Genomic DNA, 16,216 nt, shown 5'->3' with positions numbered 1-16,216 from the left:
ACATATACATTTTATGTCTACACACACACACACACACACACACACACACACACACACACACACACACCATCAAGAATAAGGAAAAAGACATCACCTGGATCCCAAAAGAATCGAAAGACTTCAGTAACAAAATATTATGTGTTAACTTTATGACAATAAAGTTAAAAATCTAAAGGAAATCGATGGCTTTCTAACAGAATTAAATTATGAAAATTTGATTCAAAGAAAGGTTATAAATTCCAAGAAATGAATAATCCCCAAAAACTAAGTGCACATAAAGAGCCATCCAATTTCATGAAAAGTATTAATTTTTTAATACCCAAACCTGGTAAAGATGGGAGAAAAATCATTCAATTTCAATTATGAAAATATCCCTTTAAAAATGGTAGCAAATCAAATCTAAGTTAGGGTTTTTCTAGAAAGATATAATTTTTCATTGTGAAATTTCTCAATGTTATATTTGGCACAGTAGAATAAGGAAGAACAATTATGATTAGATCAACTGATGCTGAAAATGCATTTGATATAATTCAGTAGACGTTCCTAATAAAAAGTAAAGTAGAACATAGCAGAAAGAAGCTACTATGCTACCAAACAAACAAGGCCATTATAGAGGATGGTGACTACTGTAGGATTATAATATAAATATCAAGCACTACTACTATTGCTCAACTGCTATTATTCAACATTTATTTGGAAGTTCATTGAATGTAATAGGAAAAGAAATAGAAGTACGATGTATAAATATTGCAGGTAGTGTGATTGGGACTCTGCCTAAAATCTTTTAAAATTCTGTAAGAGGATTTGATTAAATGGCTGGGTGAAAGATAATAGATGAAACCCAATCATTTTCTTTCTATGAGTTAATAACCAGTTAGAAATGCAAATAGAAAAATCCCTATTTAAAAGCATGACAAACTAAAGTATCTGGGAATGAATTTAGTAAGACGTAAGACGAAAACAAAAAATATGGTTGTAGTAAAAGATATAAAATAACATTTGAAGAAATAGAGGACTATACCATGATTTGAATAAGAAAACTTAAAATTCCAAAGATATTAATGCTTCCCAAAGTAGTATATAACTTTAATATAATTCTAGTCAGAATTCCAACTTGGCAGGGGGCTGGTGGGGTGGGCGTGTTTTCAGGTTAAGCAATGTGCTTTTCAAGTCCATATAAAAATATAAACTTGGAAGAAAAATAGTGTGGGGAACTTGTAGCAGCAGCATGTTACTGCATTTAAGACAACATATTAGCTTAGAAATCAACAAGTAAGTCTTTGGAACAGAGAGCCTAGAAATATATTGAGGTATACAGGAAAACTTAATATTTGCTAAAGGAGGCATGAAGGCATGTCCTTCCAGTAAGAAGATAGATTATAAAGTAAATGATGTTGGGGCAATTAGCTACCCATCTGGGAGACGATGAGGTTAGATTCCATTTGAAGCAAAGATCTAATGTTAAAAATGAGCTATAAAGGTATTTGAAGAAAATACAGGAGAATACATGTAGTGTAACATCAGGCTTGGGAGAACTCTCCCAAGTAAGACAGTAAATCCACAGTCCATCTAGGAAAAATTAGTAGATTTGACTATGTAAATATTTTAAATGTCTACCTGACAAGGCACCATGAACAGAGCCAAAAGATGAACAATAGCTTGCAGCTCGTATGACACAGTTAATGTTTAATATACCAGGAGATCTTACAGATTGATTATAAAAGAAAAAAAGATAAACAGCACAGTATAAAAATAAGCAAAAGGAAATGAACTGAAAATGTAAATCACCAGTAAAGCTGTGAAGAGGATAGGCCCAGTTAGTGGTAAGAGACCGTGAATTAAAATGACTGAGGTGTCATTCTCTGCCCATTAGATTGGCAAACATTTTAAAGATGGCAAACATCCAGTGCTGATTAGTATGTCATTAAGCAGGTACTCATTATGCACTGTGGGACTCATTGCTTCACCCTTTTTACAGAAAAGAATGTAACAAAGGTCCTTCAAATACTTAATGCACTTATCAACTTTGGATCAATTTCCAGGATTCTTTCCCATAGAAATAAAAGTACTAGAACATTAGAGATGTTTATGTAAGTCTGTTTATTCCTTCTCTGGTTACAGTAGCCAAACCTGGAAACTGTCTGCATGTTTGTCCATGGTGTATCCATTTTGTGGAATATGGTACTATTATTTTTTTTAAAGGTTACACCATAGGATTCCATTTGTAACTTTTTTTTTTTTTGGTTGTGCCGGGTCTTAGTTGCGGCAGGCAGGCTCCTCCTAGTTGTGGCTCATGGGCTTCTTAGTTGCAGCTCGCTGACTCCTTAGTTGTGGCATGCGAACTCTTAGCTGCGGGATGCAAGCGGGATCTAGTTCCCTGATCAGGGATTGAACCCAGGCCCTCTGCATTGGGAGCGTGGAGTCTTAACCACTGCGCCACCAGGGAAGTTCTGATACAGTTATTTTTGAGTGAGAGAGATATATAATATAGATTTGAAAAATATCTTTAAAATGCTGATAGAAGTGGCTGAAATAAGTGTGTGCATGTGTGTGTGTAAGCATAGGGAAGATTTTGGAAGGATAGTCAACAAACTGTTACCATTGGTTATCTCATTGGGGAGATACTGATGGGACCTTATTCATTTTTACTTTAAACTGTATTTTTAAAATTGGTTACCATAAGCAAGTATCTCTTTTGTATAAAAACATAATTATAGGGCAAAAAGGTTTGTTGAACTGTCTTTGAAGTTGTGTTATTGAACCAACCTTCATGAAAATCACAATTGATTTATCACAGGGATAATATTGCAAAATTATCCACACATCACGTGGGGTCTCTTTTTTGAAGACCCACAGGAGAAACTTCCACTGCAGCCTCAATCCCCAATGTGGTTCATTTGAGCAACTGACTTGTTTTTATCTTATGAACATTGGGCATTTATGTAACTGATTATTTCTTCCTCTGCTGTGACCACTAGGAATCTCAGAGTCAAACTGGAGACTGACCAGGGTATTCAACAACTATACAGGATTACACGGCTCACATTCTGTGCACAGCCCATACTGCTGGCACCGTCTTGTTCCTCACCTTTATCTTCCCTTTATTTATACACACATTTCTTTATTTTAGCTTTAACTGATTGCATTGTGTGTATCCCTATAGCCACCTCTGATCTCTTCTGGGAGATGAAGTAGAGGTATGAATAAATAATGAATAGTGATTTCTATTTTAACAGGAACCTGGGGAGGAAAACAGTCTCAACAATGAATAGGCCACTCATCACGACCAATTACAGATGACTTGCCATTTCATTGACAAAGGTAAGGCAGTACGGTCTATATTTTTAATTAATTCCAACGGACTCATTATAAGCCCTTACTCTTTTGTTTTATATTCACAAATACTCTAAATCATGTATCTAGTTCATGGCCTTTAACTTTGACATTATCAAATTGAAAACAAACAGCAAGCAAATAGAAACAGGAAATGTTGTGGATGTTGGCATGCCAAAAGGGGCAGAACCCAGGAGATGTGGTCTCTGCTATTAATTACTGTGTATGGTTAAATACTTGACTAGCATTAGTGTTTTCCTTATTTCTAAATGTAGCAGTGCTCACTGCAGCATACTTGGAGAATATAGCAAAATATTAACATGATAACGCAAAGCATTCACAATCCCACCATCTGTAGATAATTACCAGTACTTCTGTGAATTTCTTTCCTCCTTCCTTTTTGCATATGTAGAAATATATATGATTATAATGTTTTTAAAAGCAATGTTTTTAATCCATACTTACCTTGGCTTCCATAGTTGTAAATGATGTACCTTAACGAGTGCAGAACATAGCAAGTCTAGGAAGAGACAGCAATTGTCACTGTGACCATTTTAATAGCCATTTGCAGTTGACCAGAGCATCCCCAAGCATCTCATTTGCCTCTCCTACATGGACGTCCTGGTGAATAAGTCCGTGTGACCTTTGTTAAACAGAGACAAACAAACAAAACCCTTTGAATCCAGGTGATGTCTCATGGTCTGCTTTTAACATTATTATCTGCTTTGTGCTGCCTAAAGGGAATTGTTTTTTTTTTTTAATATATTAAGTTTACCCACTTCTTTTCTACTGTCTAGTCAGGAATGATTTACAAAGTAATAAAAAAAGACTCATCATCCGTCCTTCATTCATGCCAATTTGTCAACCCCTCATTAAGACTGTATTTTCAAGCCCTTTCAGCGAAGGCTTAGAAGTGAAATTACTGAAATGGCATTCTTTAGGGAAGTCTTCATTCTGTGGGCCCTATCAAACAGTTGAAGATTAAGGAAAATTCTACTCTTATTAGTGGTAGTACATACTAAATTGCACAAACATACTCTAATATGGAAATAGGGATCAAATATCAGATAACTCCTTATATATTCTTATAGTGATTATGTAATTTGAGTTTTCCAGGGGAATGATACAGGGTTGGGTTTGGTTTTTACCCTGAGCCTGATATTGTAAAACCTTTCAAATATTCCAATTCCACTAATATATTATTCAAAACTCATATTATGAAGTAACTAGAAAAATCAACTATTCTTTAAATAAATTAAGCAGCTACAGTGTGGGAAGCAGTAGTGTATGAAACATCTGTCCTTGAAAACTTCATATTCAAATATGGACAGATTGAATGGAGACAAATGGAACTGAAAGTTTATCTAAGAGAATGCTTGGATTGGTGGGCAGTCATAGGTCTGGTGAGGTTGGCTTGCCATGGTCCGTTCTTTCATTTTCTTGGGTGGTTTTTAGTCACATCCAGCTCATGGCAGTCATTTAGTTCCAGTACAGAGAGATGGCTGGCAGATGCTTAGGTTTAGTGCATACTATGTTTATTGAAAGCTCAAGATTTAAAATGTGCTTCAAAGGCTTATGAGAAAGTCAGAAGTTTTCTCCTCCATGGTGTATAGAATGCTCTTCATTGCAATTTAAGATAAGACCCTTAAATATCATGGCACGCTGAGTTATGTAGTTATTCTTGTTTACCACATAGGTAACTGGTTTTAAGAAATCAGATGAATTAGAAAATGTAAAAACCTTATTATTAAAAGATGAGAGGAGCACATGTTTAAACATCTGATACCTCCCAATGACAAATAAAATTTTATCTAAAAGCATTGGAAGAAATCACAAAAATAGTCAATAGTTTCAAGTATGAAAAATGTAAAACTTCTCCATGTCATAATTATAAAACAAATTAAAAGACAGCAGCATGGAAGATACTAATAATGTGCTTGTGAACAGATTAATAACCTTAATACATAAAAATCAATAAGGAAACCACTAATATTACTAGCCATGATAGGTAAAAAATCAATACCCAAGACCCCAATAGATCAGTGGGCAAAATAATAGAAAAGTTGAAAGAAGAAATACAAAGACCCAGAAAAAGATATGCAAACAATGTTAACCTTCGCTAATAATTTTCAAGGATGCAAATTAAAATCAGGAGGTGCTTCCTTTCACCTGTCAAATTAGCAAAGAGAGTTAAAATGATAATAGTCATTGCTAAGCGTGTAATGAAACCAGCTCCCACTCATTGCTGTTAGTGTGAATGGGTGTATTCTTCTTGGAAAGAAATTTAGCAATATGTGGTAAGAGCTTCCGATTTTTTAGTGACCTAGTAATTCTAGGAAACTAGTACAAGAAAACATTAAAGGTGGACAAAGGTAGAAGCACACGGTCATTACTGTTGCATTATTTGTAGAAACAAAACCCCTGATCCACCTCAACTGTCCTTCAATGTTGGCATTGTTAACTAAAGTATTAACGCGCAATTGTGTTCACCCAGTGGTGTCTCTTGCAACTAGAAAAAAATATTCTTACATTGAGATTTTTATAATCAAATGGGAAAATGCTTATTACATAAGTGTTCAGCGAAAAATGCTGTGTTAAGATAGTATCATAATATTTTTAGTATGAAAGTGCATGGAACAAAAGGTGGAAACAAACATACCAAAATGTGAATAGTGGAGTTGCCCAAGGGCAGTAGAACTGGGTAATGTTTTTGTTCTGATTCATGTTTTTGGTACTTTCCAGATATTTTTACAGGAAGTATATATAACCAGAAGAACAGGGGAAAGAAATTAATTTTTTAAGGCTTTGTAGAAAGAAACTTATACACATATGATCTGGGCTTGGACTTCCATGGCCTCTTTCTTAGAGCATACGGAGTAAAATGTGCTGCCAAAATGATTTATATGTAAAGCTTTATTTTGGAAAGACTGGGGAACACAGAATTTTTTTTTAGTATTCTGAGAAATCTCTTCCTTTCTTGGAGGCAACAGCATAACAACAAAAATGTAATTAACCAAAACAGGTAACAATATTATTAGCATATTGTATTTCAGAGTAGAATATCTAAATTCAAATAGGTACATTTTTCTCTTGTAGATGTCGTCTGCTGCTGAGAATGGAGATGCAGCACCTGGGAAACAAAACGAAGAAAAAACCTATAAAAAGGTGAGTGAGTGTGTTATCGTCTTTTTTCAGCTCAAAAAGAGGAACACTTGTATTGCTTAGAATGCTAATATTGCCATAAGCCTTTTCTTCCTCCAAAGCATTTGTATGTAAGTTACCGCCTTAGTTTCCTATTTCTGTAACAAATTACCACAAAGTTAGTGGCTTAAACAACCTAAATGTATTTTCTTACAGTTCTGTAGGTCACAAGTCTGGCATGGGTCTCACTAGGTCAAGATCCAGGTGTCTACGGGGCTGCATTCTTTTCTGGAGGCTCCAGGGAAGAGTTCATTTCCTTGTCTTTTCCAGCTTCTTGAGGCTGCCTGCATTGTCTATATCATGATTTCTTTCCGACTTCAAAGCCAGCAAAGGCCAGTTGAGTCTTTATCGGGCCCTATCACTCTGACACTTTAAAGGATGCTTGTGATTCCGTTGAGCCCTCCTGGATAATCCAGAATAATCCCTTTATTTTATTTTATTTTTATTGGGTTTTTTTTTTTTGGCGGTACGCAGGCCTCTCACTGCTGTGGCCTCTCCCGTTGCGGAGCACAGGCTCCGGATGCGCAGGCTCAGCGGCCATGGCTCATGGGCGCAGCCACTCCGCGGCATGTGGGATCTTCCCGGACCGGGGCACGAACCCGTGTTCCCTGCATCGGAAGGCGGACTCTCAACCACTGCGCCACCAGGGAAGCCCAATCCCTTTATTTTAAAGTCAGCCTTAATTTCTTCTCCACCCTTACTCCTCATTGTCACATAAGGTAGCATATACACAGATTCCAAGGATTTGAACATGGACATCTTTGGGGGTCATTTTTCTGCCCACCACAGTTACCGTGATACAGAACACTGACAGAAGGTAGTTACTTGAAAACCCTTTTTATGCCTAAGAAGAAGGCCCTTATGTGTGTGCAGTGTTCTTTGTTCACTATGTGAATCTTTTTATTGACTTGCTACTTGCCACCATAATTTTAAACATCTTCTACCTTTAAAGAAGATTTTTAGCCTGGAATTGCATCTCACCCCTTTCTGAGCCTCTCAGATTCCATGTCTTCAGCCCATTTCACAAAAATCTCTTTCTAGACTTCCCAGAGTATCTTGCCTGACCACTCTTTGACTTCGATAAATTCTTGGTTCCTAGCAACCAAGTTAATGTTCAGAAGCATTACTGGGTAATATATGTTCCCAAGCACTGCTGTTCCTGATTTTAAATGGACTGTACATTTTAGCTTTTTAGTTTTTAAAAGACCTTGCCCTCCTCCTCTCTGGGGAGTAGAAGGTTTGCGTATTGAAGCTTTGATATACCTTAACATTTCCTTTTGCCTTTTACTCTGTAATGGATAGCTAGCAAGAAGTTTTGTCATCAAGTCCCATGAGCCGTGTGATCTGACCACAGATTTAGGTCACGGAACTAACATGATGTATTTCCTGTTCCATTTTCATGTGGAATAACATGCCCTTTTTCCTGGTATATCTTTTCTTCTGACTTTTCTACTCAGCCAAACCTAGAAGTATAAACAGAGAGCTTGCCATCCAAAGAGGTGATGTGTTTGGGGAAGAGTAGGTTAAAGATTCCCGAGCTCACAAGTGTCATGTTACAGCTTCTAAAATTTGTTAATCCGAACAGAGGCAGCAATACAGAATTATTTATTTTCAGACACAGGTGGAAAACAAAATCCTATCTCATTTACCCAAGACTCTTTGTAAATTCAGTCATACATGGGACCAACACAGAGATGGTCAAACTGTCAGCCTGGCATTCCTTCGGAGCAGTTTCAGGCAGTTTTCTCAGTCAGCCTCAAGATGCCTTGTGATTCTTGATTGTGTTCTGATTTCCAGGAGCTCTTTAGTAATGCAAAAGTAATAGAAGGCATGTGACCATGCGATCTTGGACTTTACTAAGTATGTCTTGCTCAAGAATTAGTAAAATAGGTTTTCAGTAATATTATAGGTATGATTCTGTGATGAATGTCCCTAACAGGGTATCTGACTCAGCAATGTTGGGAAGGTTATAAACACTAAAAATCATATTGTATGATAGCAAATAATTCTGAAAAATAAAGAGAAGATGCAGGAAACTTAAGAGGACCAAAAAAAATCTATGATTTTTTTTTTTTATGTGTGATGGCATAGGGACCTTTTTGATGACCTCTGATTTTAAAAGGAAGGTTAGCAAGGGAAGAGGAGGACCCTCTCTAAGAAAAGCACCAAGACACAGCATAGTGCCTAGAACTTTAGCCCTCAGTGAATATGGTGTTATTATGCAAAGCAGGAAGAAGGGATCATTTAGAGAAAGTGTTGCTTTGCCAACAGGTTAACAGCTCAGCTGAACTATTCAGCTGAATTCTTCCCCATTAAGCAAGAGGTCTTTTTTTTTTTTTTACATCTTTATTGGAGTATAACTGCTTTACAATGGTGTGTTAGTTTCTGCTTTATAACAAAGTGAATCAGTTATACATATACATATGTTCCCATATCTTCTCCCTCTTGCATCTCCCTCCCTCCCACCCTCCTTATCCCACCCCTCTAGGTGGTCACAAAACAGGAGCTGATCTCCCTGTGCTATGCGGCTGCTTCCCACTAGATATCTATTTTACGCTTGGTAGTGTATATATGTCCATGCCACTCTCTCACTTTGTCCCTGCTTACCCTTCCCCCTCCCCATATCCTCAAGTCCATTCTCTAGTAAGTCTGTGTCTTTATTCCTGTCTTACCCCTACGTTCTTCATGACATTTTTCTTTTCTTAAATTCCATATATATGTGTTAGCATATGGTATTTGTCTTTCTCTTTCTGACTTACTTCACTCTGTATGACAGACTCTATGGGTGTTAATGGTGGTGTTAGGAGTGGTGATAGTAAGAGTTACATTAGCTACTGCAGATGCGTTTGTCTCTAGGCCCAGCTGAACCATGTCCCAGATGAAAGAACTTGAAGCTAGAATAGGGAAACCACTGAGTGTGAGCTTTGAAAGATTGGGAGAATGGAAGGCTTATCAAAAGGCAGGAGATGAGCAAATATCATCCCTATTTTCAAAAATGAGGAAAAGGTACATTCTGGAAACCAGATGTGAGACTGTTCCTCGGCATAATTTGAGCATGGGTTTGCAAACATATAGCTATGTACATTTAGAGAAGAAACACATGTCTTTTACAAACCTGCAGAGGTTCATAAAGATAGAGTTTATGTCAAATTAACTGCATTTCCTATTACGAAAGAATCATTAAATTGGTCGCAGATACGGAGAATTCTCAAGTTTAGTGGATCTTGATTTAAAGGTACCTGGAACATTCTTGTCTCTACTGACATGATGTGAGTTGACCCTGTGTAGCTTCATAATTTTTACCCATGACCTGCATGAAGACATCAAATTTATACTTTGCAAATGTGCAGATGACAGAAAACTGGGAATGATAACAGGTTAGGTGGGTGTCATCAAGGCTTATCATTAACTATTTCATTTCATTAACTATTGACTATTGTCCCTTGCATTTCATCAACTATTGTCCCTTTCACAAATACTTTAAAATTAACTTTCTTTCCCAACCCTGAAGCCCTGGCCATGGGGTGTGCTCCTCTTTAATGAGGAGTTGGATGAGCAATTGGATTTTACCTGTGACTGAAGCCAATCCAGGTTCAGAACACTCTGATCTTGGGTGCTAGGCATGAGAAGGATATCAAGGGAGTTTATAAGGAACTGACGGTTGAGTGGGAGAGCCAAGACATGAAAACAGTTTTAGAACACAGTAGTCTATAACAAAGGTTCAAAAGAGGAGAAATCAATATGGGTTAGAGTTAATGAGCGGGTTTAGGCTTTCTGTGTCAAGATGCATTGGGCAGCTGCCAGCAACACTCAGCATCGTGAGTGCTGTGATGTCCACGTGTTTTTAGGGAACACTCAGAGTTCATGGAACACTGTTATGCTCTCTGAGCTTCAATTATTTGCATGTGATTGTTTAGGCTGCTTTTTGTTCTTCCAGTTGACCATTTCTCTAATCCATTATCAGTTCCTGACAAGCCCAGGAGGAGTAGCTAAAATCAGTTGGGAAGGTTAATGTCTTCAGCTAATGGCTGAGATAAGAATTCTGATTTTAGCTGCTTAGAACAAACATGACGCCCATGAAGACAGGCATTAAGGGCTGTCTGGCTTCGTTACAGAGCGTAGTATTTCTGTTCTCAGTTCATTTACTGGGTGTCTTCCACAAGAATTGTAAACGCAGAGGCTTTAAGGGGCCAGGCAGGTAACAAGGGAGTAAAACAAGCAGGGGGAAGGTGGTAAACAGGAGAATACGTTCCTTTTATAAAGGGGACCGGTGGCCTTAAACGCTAGCTAATAGAGCTTTGCGTGAGTCCTCACCCAGGGTTGCCAGATAACTGATTTCTCTAGAAACCAAAAATGTAGATTCTGATGTAAAGTCTCCTAATTGTTAAAGATTGGCAACTGATTCAAAATTGTTCAGAAATACACTCTGGAAGAAAGACTGTACATAGTGGAAGATAACAAAGACGCCGGCCCCTTCCCCAGATGATTCTCCTTTTAAAAACTTTCATGGTCTAGCAGAATGTTGCGGTTAGTTTTTGGAAAGGAGTCCACCGTGTCCCCAGGTGCTGGCCTCCTGAATAAAGCAACCTTTCCGTTCTTAAAAAAAAAAAAAAAACACTCTGGAAAAAGCAACAAACTGTATCAATCATATCTGGTCCTCACATGGTGGCCAGTTTGCAATCTCTGCACTCTTTGGCTAGAGAAGTGAGATAGGAGAAGAAGATGCAAAAGATATGCGTGTAAGGCCTGGTCTCTGCTTCCTATATCCATACAATTTATTTAAGAGAAAAAAACAGGAGGCCCATGTGAAGAAAATAACAACTCAAAGTGGCGTGAAGTGCCAAGACAAGTGGCATTTCACTTAATCCTCTAGCGAGTCCTGACAAGCCCCAAGTTCCCTACAGTCTCCTGGGGAAAAGTCCTTTTCTTGGACTTGTTTGTTAGCAGAACATTTTGCTGGGATAAAAAGTTCTTACATGCCTCATTGCTTTTTGTCATGGCAGAAAATGCCACTCATTCGACGACTGTGCATTGACTAACCGAGTCATCTGTCTCAATGACAGGGAATCCGATGGGCACAGGCACAGAATCAGGGATGAACGTAATTTCTTGGAGGGACAGTAGAGTCTGACCTAGACAAAGCTACGTGTCATTGTTTGGGGAAAGCAGAGGCAATTTCAGAAGTATGGGCTGGCTCTAAGTGACAGCTAGCTTTGCGTGCTGGTTGGAGGAGTTTGGATTTCCTGTTCTGAGCCAGCACTGTCCATTAGAACTCTTGGCAATGATGGAAATGTTCTGTAATCTGTACTAATACAGTAGCTACAAGCTGTGTGTGGCTATTGGGCACTTGAAATGTGACCCATGTGTCTGAGGAAGGAATTTTTTTTTTTTTTTTTTTTGCAGTACGCGGGCCTCTCACTGTTGTGGCCTCTCCCGTTGTGGAGCACAGGCTCCGGATGCGCAGGCTCAGCGGCCATGGCTCACGGGCCCAGCCGCTCCGTGGCATGTGGGATCTTCCCGGACCGCGGCACGAACCCGTGTCCACTGCATCGGCAGGCGGACTCTCAACCACTGCGCCACCAGGGAAGCCCTGAGAAAGGAATTTTTAATTTTCATTTTAGTTAAATAAGCACATTGGCTAACACCTACCATGTTGGACAGGGCAGCTCTAGGCAGTGAGGTACCATGACACTGGTTCGGAGATCAGTGACATGATGAAATGACAGTCTAAACCACGATGAAGGGTGACCTGAAAGTTTCCAATCAGAGTAACTACTAGAAATTTTCTGCCATTGATGGAACTAGAGAAGTTTGAAGAAGAGATGTTTTTTAACAAGGTGATAAGGAAGGAAGGAAGCAGAAAGCAGGACATCAGTTCACTTTAAGAATGGTTTAAACTCGAGTTAAAATACCAATGCCAGAGGTCTGAGTTTTTTCTTTTTTGTATGTGAGGAAATTGCCCACCCCACATCCCCCACCCTTCCAAAACAAACATGTCAGCGTAGTTCAATGGCTTATCCCAGATCCCTTAGCAATTCTTTGTCAGGAAGATGATGAAAAGGTCCAGGCATATGATGTCCTAATTGGTGACTTGTCCATCGGAAGCGATCAGTGTTTCCCAGTCGGCTGGCCGTGGATAGGTGTGGGAAATTTTTAGTCCTGCCACTTGCATTCCTCCCTCTCTCACTTCTCCATCCCAAAGGTATCATTCCAGGCTTGTCATCCTCCCTCCTCTACTCCTCCTTCCATCCTGGGCCTACCCACAGCAGGCCCCCACTAGGAGATTCTGGTGTTGATGACTACCAAAGGGCCCACCTTTGGCACCAGCACCCTGACTTCAGGTGTGGTCTGAATCTTGTTAACCAACTTCCGCCAGGACGGACACATGTGATGAGAGCACTCAGCGTGACCTAGTAGGAAACTGACCACTCTGGATACAAACAGGGTCCTTGACCCAAATTCCCCAGGTTGTTTTCATTTTGTTTTGTTTTTTAAGACCTGGGTTGTCATGTAAATCCACTGTCTCAGTCAGTGTTCCTCTCAGTGGAGGCAGGCAGGGACCAGGTGGGAGGATGATGCCTGCCTCTTACCACATGGCAAGGGAAGACTTTTTAAACATGAGTGAAGTCATGACTCAGCGATACTTTGAACTAAGAGGAAGCATTTATTTAAATACAAGCTCTTTTATAAAACGTCTCTGACAGATACGCAGGCAGCTAGCAACATTGACTGCCTCTGGGGAAAAATGGGTGGCGGGAATCTTGAGTCAGGGGAAGCTTTTCTGTATATACATTTAATGGCTATTTAATTTTGAACCATATGAATGTTTTGCCTGTTCAAAAATTGAATAAGTAACATTTTAAGATGGGAAGAAGGGGTGGGGGGAAGGGTTAGCATGTGTCCCAAGCCCTGACGGCTCTTCCTTCCCTTCAGACTCTAGAAAGCCACGACTTCCAGAAATAAGACCCTTGCTTTCCGCCCTGGTGGAGCTACACTCTGTAGCTTAACAGAGACAGCTTTGTCTTTGCATTACGCAGCCCTCGTCATCAATAGCAACTACATTGGTCTATAGGAAGAGTGATGCTTTGGCATTCCAAGTGTTATTCCTAATTCACCTTAATCCAAAACACCCTAACCCAGTGGTTCTCAACCAGTGCCCAGGGAACATTTGGCAATGTCTGGATACATTTTGGTTGTCAAAACTGGGGGCGTGGTGCCGTTGGCATCTAGGAAGTAGAGGCCAGCAGTGCTGCATCCTACAATGCCCGGGGCAGAGCCCACAACAAAGAATTATCAGAATTTTAGCAGTGACAAGGTTTTTCAGCCAAACTCAACTACCCTTTTAAGTGGAGGGTAGATGTGAGTCCAGCTCTTTTGTTTTACTTTATTTTATTTTTTATTTATTTTATTTTTGGCTGCATTGGGTGTTCGTTGCTGAACGCGGGCTTTTCTCTGGTTGTGGCGAGCGGGGGCTACTCTTTGTCGTGGTACACAGGCTTCTCATTGCGGTGGCTTCTCTTGCTGCAGAGCACGGGCTCTAGGCATGCGGGCTTCAGTAGTTGTGGCGCGTGAGCCCAGTAGTTGTGGCACACGGGCTTAGTTGCTCCACGGCATGTGGGATCTTCCCGGACCAGGGCTCGAACCCGTATCTCCTGCATTGGCAGGCGGATTCTTAACCACTGCACCACCAGGGAAGCCCCAGCTCTTTTAGATACTAGTTGTATCATCGTAGGCATTTTCCTTAATTGATCTGAATCTTAATTTTTCTCATTGATGACATGTGATTAATACTTGCTCACAGCTCTGTGAGGATCAAACAATTTAACAGATGTGAACACATCCTGGGAAAAGTGGAATGCCAAGGAGTGAAGTGACTGTTGTATTAGCAAAAGCAGAATCCCTCAGCCTCTGATTTCCGATCAGATTTTAGTTCTGTTAGAACTGAGCACGGCAGCCAGTGTCGCTTCCTCCCCTAGCACTGGGCTTAGGGGGAGAAGTGTTGTCACTTAGCATCCTGAAGCTGGCTCTAGTCTGGCCTGGGCAGCAGAGAGTAGACGGAGCTGGAAGAAGTGTTTCCTTCCCAGCAGCAGTGGCTTCGGAAATAAGAGAGAAAGATGTGCTGGTGGCCTGCCTTTGTGCTTTGAAAGTTAGGCAGCAAGGAGATGAGCTGCACCATTCAGAGAGCTGGAGTTTTTAAATAATCTCGTTCAGTTTAGAAGCATGTATAATCATTTACCATTGCCACCCACCCCTTTGTACAGATCTTCCCTCCAGATCCGTCAGCTTCCATAGATCACCTGTGCTTGTCTTCTTCCTTGAAAAGTCCTAAAGCAGATGATTTCAAATCTGCCTTGATGACTTTTAAGAAAGAAGTGGCAGGTAATTAAGCAAAAACGCTCAGCAGCTTCTGAATAGGAAGAGAAGCCAACCCACCCCCGCCCCAGGGTGGTTCCCTGAGCTGTTCATTTCTCAGTGACCTCGTTTAGCATTCACTTCGGAGGGAGCATCTGTATGTTAAGCCATCCAGGTTTGCCGTGCTTCTGCATCCTGGTTAACCATGGAAAGCCCCCTAAACACTGACTCCAGGGGATAATATGCTACACGCTAAACTTGCTGCACAGTTTCCTTTGGGGGCAATAAGAACCACTGCATTGTTGCATTTGGTGTTCATGATGGGCTGGGAAGCTGGGGTTTCCAGTGTTTCTGTAGCGTCTGAGCTGGACCACCTGCTCTCAGGGCACAAGGGTGCTTTTGTTTTCAAGTTAAAAGGGTTAATATCCACGGGTCATCTGCACGCCTCCCTGCAGCTTGGCCAGCGGGTTCTGATCTGGTCAGCAGGCTCCTGTCCCAATGCTCAGGGCTTGACCATTTTTATCACTACCACCCCTCTTCCCTCTCCTGGATACTTAACAAGGATTTTTAAAGGTGGCTTTTAAGATGTTGCATAAGATCATAGATATTTAAAATTCTGGAATTCTTCATTCTGGATTCCAAAAAAGATGACAGGCAACGTATGTTAGATTCTCGGCTTATATCTACTTAATAGACACTAATAAGACATATGCCATGTGCTTATTCAGGAATTTTGATGTTTTATGAAGTTAGAATCATTGGTTGCTGGAAGCATCTTATTTTTCAGACTCCAGTGGGTTTATTCTAGCCAGAAATCTATTAATTCAGCAAATCAAAGTATAATTATTACCAGTTGGAAGCATTTTAAAAGCTATGCTAGTAATAAGAACTAACATTTATTAAGTGCTTAGCATGTTCTAGGCACCATTCTAAGCACTTAGAATTATTAACTCATTTACTCTTATAAGTACCCTATGAAGTAGTACTATTACTCCCATTTTACGGATGAGAAAACTGAGGTACAGAGAGGTTAAGTTAACCTGCTCCGGGGCACACAACCAGTAAGTGGCAGAATAAAGCTGGGATTTTCACCCTGATTGTCTCTCTCTAGGGTCTGTCAGACCCTAACCAGTACATTCTCCTCTGAATACTGTGGTGCCTATGACGTTAAAATGGAAAATTCTCAATTATCCAGTAGAATAATGGGGGCCAGTGGCACAGATAAACCCAGCCATCTTTGGAAAGGGAAAAATGAATGGAAATAAACAATTTTAGAGCATGATTTCCCTAATTTAGTGGTTCAGAAGCCAACTTGTCTCCTCCAGAGTGT

The 16,216-nt window shown here is 40.0% G+C and overlaps 1 protein-coding gene across 1 annotated transcript in view; it reads left to right on the top strand.

The window, feature by feature from the left end:
• Positions 1 to 16,216, top strand: part of PIP5K1B (phosphatidylinositol-4-phosphate 5-kinase type 1 beta) — a 330,053-nt gene that overhangs the window by 104,022 nt on the left and 209,815 nt on the right. The window contains exons 2-3 of the mRNA XM_082843121.1: positions 3,237 to 3,321; positions 6,430 to 6,498. Of these exons, the coding sequence (XP_082699247.1) occupies positions 6,430 to 6,498 (69 nt within the window). The 5' untranslated portion in view covers positions 3,237 to 3,321. The remainder of the gene's footprint in view (positions 1 to 3,236; positions 3,322 to 6,429; positions 6,499 to 16,216) is intronic.

This window comes from Leucopleurus acutus (genome assembly GCF_964270905.1).
Source record: "Leucopleurus acutus genome assembly, chromosome: 7".
In the NCBI taxonomy this organism is placed as follows: Eukaryota; Metazoa; Chordata; class Mammalia; order Artiodactyla; family Delphinidae; genus Leucopleurus; species Leucopleurus acutus.
The sequence above is the reverse complement of the archived record's forward strand: the minus strand, read 5'-3'. Positions and strand labels throughout refer to the sequence as shown.